Raw genomic sequence first — 5,465 nt, forward strand, 5'->3', positions numbered from 1 at the left:
CCAAACATTCTGAAAAAAATCTTATTTCGTGAAATAGTAATCAAATTCACTATAGTTGAAAAAAGTCTCTGAATATTATGTAAACAAGAGTCTTTTTTTTATACGTGTATGGGTGATAAATGATGAATGGTTGCAGCCACGATAAACATGTATTTCATTGTGGCGAAGTTATCTTAAATGGAGTTGGAAGTGTGGCGCCAGATGCAAACACGGACAAACATATACGCCAATGAAGGATCACGTATTTTAAGAAAATGACTCCATGATGTTTATTACTGCGCTTATCCTGTTCAAGATATTCATTGGAATGCGACGGAAAGGAAAAGTCTATCTGTTGCACTATCTATCTGTGTCTTCAGTCCATCAATATTAACGATGCTGAACGGAAGCTAACGAAAATCAAGGAATCCACACACAGTCAGGATATACAATGGAATATGACAGGTACGTAAGCCTCGATATATTTACCCTGTAACAATAAAGAAAACATTTTGAATAACAAATATATCGAGTGCCATTTTATATCTGATGGAACACAAAACAAAATGCAATGAATTATTATCCCGGAACTAATCTACAGTATACCTAATCAAAAAGAAGAAAAAAGATACCGAATAGACGATGTGTTCAGGCCATCTCCCATTCCATCATTTCATCTCACAAACCTATAAATCCAACTGACGCTTGAAGCAATCTCAGACAATAAATGGAATTGAAGAGCTATACACACAGATTCCCCTTGAAAATTTGTCATAGATAGGAAGCTCGAACCAATTCCCAGCTATTCAAGTATGAAACTCATCCACTGATCTGCAGAGACCTCTTCTCTTTCGGATCATGAAAGTTATAAAGCGTTCTCGACAATTAACACTGGAAATGGAACGGGTTCTACGAAGGAAAAACAAAAGCAAAGCAAAAACTCATCAACAGTATTTAAAAATGCGATCTCGGAATTATTGAGGATTCATTGCATAAACTGTCACTTAGATATTGGATTCGAAGTAGTAAAACGAACGAAAAATAAGACTAGGTTACCTCTACCTTCACTTAGGGTCAAATACCTACGCCTCGTATAGGGTAACAGAATCAAACCCTGTTTCCCTAACGTTAATCTCTACCAAATGGCTCAGTGATAACTAAGCTTTAGAAGTAGTGGTTGTAAACGCTTGTAGATTTCTGTCTTAACAAATATTTATTTAGTTTTGTACAATGTTCTGTACAAGACCTAAAATGTTTGTACCACGGTCCGCGATACAAGAGAATGTCAACAGAATTATTACCGCAGTCTATATATCAAAATTCCTTTGCTAAAGTTACACTATAAAGAATCTACTAATTACATTTTTTTCATAAGCAATAATCAAACCGAACTTTTGAAACAATTTATGAGACTGAGAGAGAGAAAAAAGAATAAAAGAAAGAGAGAACGATCGAGCGAGAGAGAGAGAGAGAGAGAGATAAGAAGAGAAGAAGAGAGAGAGAGAGAGAGAGAAAGAGAGAGAAAGAGAGAGAGAGAAGAGGAGAAGAGGAAGAGAGAGAGAGAGAGAGAGAGAGAGAGAAAGAGAGAGAGAGACAGACAGATAGAAAGAGAGAGAGAGAGAGAGAGAGAGAGAGAGAGAGAGAGAGAGAGAGAGAGAGAAAAGAAGACAATTAGACATAGAGAGACAAACAGAAACAGAAACAGGCAGACAGACAGGGGCAAAAAGAAAGAGGGGGAAAGAGAGACACAAAGAGGTTAACATGACGTCTGTATCAATTTATCGTACACTGGAGAAAGAAAGAACAGTGTTCTGAAAGTGAATGCTCACTCTGAGAAACTCTTTGACGCCTACAAAAAGACCTACATCACAATGAATGGACCCGCAGACCTTCAGTGTAGCGAAGGGATATAGCATGAGAGTGACAAGAAAAACTGCTTTCAAAAGATAAAAAAGTCATAGCGATTATTATCTAATGATCAGGTGAATCTTAAATAAAGTCCGAGCATTGGCCATGTCCTTGTATCTTATAGTATTCAACAACTGTTATTTTTTCCTGAATTTCAGCATTGTTTACAAAATGAGTTATGAGACGAAGTATATTTTTTTCCACAATTAAAGTCTTCTTGTCGAGGGAAGCTTTTCATCTATTTATCTTTTTTATGTCGTAAGTTAAAACGATTGGTGACACCCCAGGTGCTTCGTCTCCCACCCTGAAGATAACACTATCTCACGTAGGGGTAAACTTAGTTATATATATATATACAGGTGGGTTCGCCAGGCTATTTATCCCTGTATCTTAAAAAAGTCCCTCGCAATGGGTCTTCGTTCTCGTGAATCCCTGGTATGGGGACTCGGCCTGACCTTGCTCTGCGTGGCCGTCGGCGTCCTAGGCCACGGGCGGCTGATGTACCCTCCGAGTAGGTCGTCAGCTTGGAGACTCGGCTTCGACACCCCGCAGAACTACAATGATAATGAGCTCTTTTGCGGGGGCTTCGGGGTATGTTTTGCTCGTGGTGGTACAAGCATTCGTGGTGGTACAAAATTTTCTGATGGTGCAAGAGTTCATGGTGGTACAAGAACTCATGATAACACAGTTTATATGTTTATTTTTTACGGGAAGATCCTATATGCATTTGCCTCGTAGCTTCTGTCCCTGTACCATTATATCTTCACTGAATTCGAAAGACTGTTACACTTGTTCAGTTTCGGTAAAGCCAGTTGAAACACGTCTGCATTAATCCTATAGAAACCTATATCCCCCAATCGAAGTAAGTATCCAATAGCACTACGTAAATCGGCTCTTCCATAATAAAAAGGTGCCTCAGCTCTCCATATCGTCTTTACAGATCCAGTACGGACAGAACGGCGGGAAGTGCGGCGTCTGCGGCGACAACTGGGCTGATCCGCAACCCCGAGACAACGAGGCTGGAGGAACGTACGGGACGGGGCTTATCACCGCTAATTTCACCAAGGGACAGGTACGTTGGTCTGTGGCCCATCTGATACGTAGATAAATAGATAGATAGATAGATAAAAGTAGATAGATAGATAGATAGATAGATAGATAGATAGATAGATAGAGGTAAATAGATAGATAGATAGATAGATAGATAGAAGTAGATAGACAGATAGATAGATAGAGAAAGAGAGAGAGAGAGATAGAGGGTCTCATCACCGATAATTTCACCAAGGACAGGGTACTTTGGTCTGTCGCGTGTGGCCTATCTATAGATAAGTAGAAGATAGATAGATAGATAGATAGATAGATAGATAGAGTGGTAGGGTCTTAAGACCGCTAATTTCACCAAGGGACAAGTATTTTGGTCTGTCGCGTGTGGTCCATCTGATAGATAGGTAGACTGAAAATAGATACTGATAGATTGATAGATGGGTAGATTGACAGATGGATAGATAGAAAGATATATATAAATAGATAGATAGATAGATAGATAGAGAGAGAGAGAGAGAGAGAGAGAGAGAAAGAGAGAGTGAGAAAGAGAGAGATTTCATCACCCCTAGTTTCACCATGGAGCAGGTACTTTGGTCTGTAAAGTGTTTTTCCATCTGATAGATAGATAGACTGATGGACAGATCGACTGAGAGAGAGAGAGAGAGAGAGAGAGAGAGAGAGAGAGAGAGAGAGAGAGAGAGAGAGAGAGAGAGAGAGAGATCCATACGCGTCAATACGAAAATCACACAGCCACTACCCCATCTTGACACAACAAGTTTAACGAACACACTAATACAATCTTCAACATTTCATTATAGAAACAACACACAACCTCAAGTACCACTTCCCTCTTCAGGTGATCACAGTCGAAATAGATTTAACCACGAGCCACATCGGGCACTTCGAGTTCCGTCTCTGCGTCAACAACGCTCCAGACAAAATTATTACCGACGAGTGTCTCGACGAACACCTCCTGCAGTTGGCTGACGGTTCTGGGCCGTTCTTCACCGTTCCGGATTTCGTGAGTGTGTGGTCGAAGACCCTGTTTAAGCTTGAGGATAGGAGCTGGGAGGAAATTACTAAAGTTCTGTTGTAAAGTACTGGGAATGTACTATAGTGGGGAGGAGGGGGAGGGGGGTGGAGGTGGAAGGGCGATTTCTTATTGTTGTGGTGGAGAATAAATGATATGCGGAATAGAATTTTAAAAAAAAGGAGGAGAGAAAAAAAGGGTTTTGAATTTTCCTTGTGGATCTGGAAGTGTTTTTAGTAAAATGAATCTCAGAGTTCTTCTGCTTGACTTCATGAACAGTTTCAGACCAGAAAGGAAGGACTGTCAATCAGTATCATTATTCAAACAGACTCAGAATTACACCATTTCTCCCTTTTGCAGAATGAGGCTTACTTTTACATCGACATGAAGCTTCCGGACGACGTGGAGTGCTTCCAGTGTGTCCTTCAGTGGCATTACCAGACAGGTAAGTTGAACGATTACAGACGTAATGCTTTTTTATTCTTTATTTTATTCTTTATTTTTAAAACTATTTTCCTTTAAAACATCTTTACCGTGTTGATAAATATATTTACACTCAGGAGGGCAATAACTAACATAATTGTTAGATGATAACGTTCATTATTCAGCGAGAAATAAAATAACCTGAAATCATGTATCTTTTTCCTTAGAAAAAATACGAATAAAAGATACATAAACATTAACAGGAAGATACATATACGAAAGATTTCAACCGGATTTTTTTTTACCCGAATAATTCACACATTTTTGATACATGTTTTGCTTCACTGTGGCGGCTCTCTTTGTCACTCTCTGTCAGTGAAATTAGCGACAAATAACAGTATTTCATTGATTTAACTTCCTGTATCTGTTCCGTATCTGGAATAATTGAAATATGATAACGATAAGAAAACAGATTACTTGGCAATATGTTTAATATTGATAAAAATAAAATCGGTAAACTTATCAATAAGTTTACTATTGATAAGAATAAAAGCGGTAAACTTTTGAAAATAAAACAGATATAGTGGAATATGAAACGTGAAACTTTGGAGAGAGTGTTTTTTTTTTTGTTATCGCTATTGTTATCTTTCTTATCATTATCATCATCTTAATCATCATCGTTATCTCATCGTCATCGCCATCGCCATCGTCATCGTTATCGTCACCATCACCATCATCAGTGTCATCATCATTATTATCACTGCCATCATCTTTATTTCGTTTTATTAAACCCTTCGTTTTCTATGCCTAACCGCACGCAGGTAATTCATGGGGAGACTGTGGTAATGACACAACAGCCTTGGGTTGTGGCGACCAAGAGGTTTTCAGAGGCTGCTCTGATATCGGAATCTATGCTTAGGATTCCCTTATTCGCACCGTATCGGGTCTGGTGTCTTGACTGTCCGATTAAAGATAATTTTTTTATGGATTTTCTTTTGTTTCCTTTTTCGTGAACCTAAATGAGAGTAAGATACGTTGTGCTTACGCACACACACACACAAACACACACACACACACACAC

General features: G+C 39.0%; 1 protein-coding gene across 1 annotated transcript; it reads left to right on the plus strand.

The window, feature by feature from the left end:
• The first annotated feature begins 2,264 nt into the window (after nt 1-2,264).
• LOC119581009 lies at nt 2,265-5,373 on the plus strand. Its single transcript, XM_037929272.1, has 5 exons — nt 2,265-2,478; nt 2,828-2,959; nt 3,788-3,952; nt 4,322-4,406; nt 5,206-5,373. Exons 1-5 carry the CDS (start codon nt 2,296-2,298, stop codon nt 5,301-5,303), a joined length of 663 nt encoding a protein of 220 aa, XP_037785200.1. The 5' UTR covers nt 2,265-2,295; the 3' UTR covers nt 5,304-5,373.
• The last annotated feature ends 92 nt before the right edge of the window (nt 5,374-5,465 follow it).

The sequence above is a fragment of the Penaeus monodon genome, chromosome 14 (assembly GCF_015228065.2).
Source record: "Penaeus monodon isolate SGIC_2016 chromosome 14, NSTDA_Pmon_1, whole genome shotgun sequence".
NCBI lineage: Eukaryota > Metazoa > Arthropoda > Malacostraca > Decapoda > Penaeidae > Penaeus > Penaeus monodon.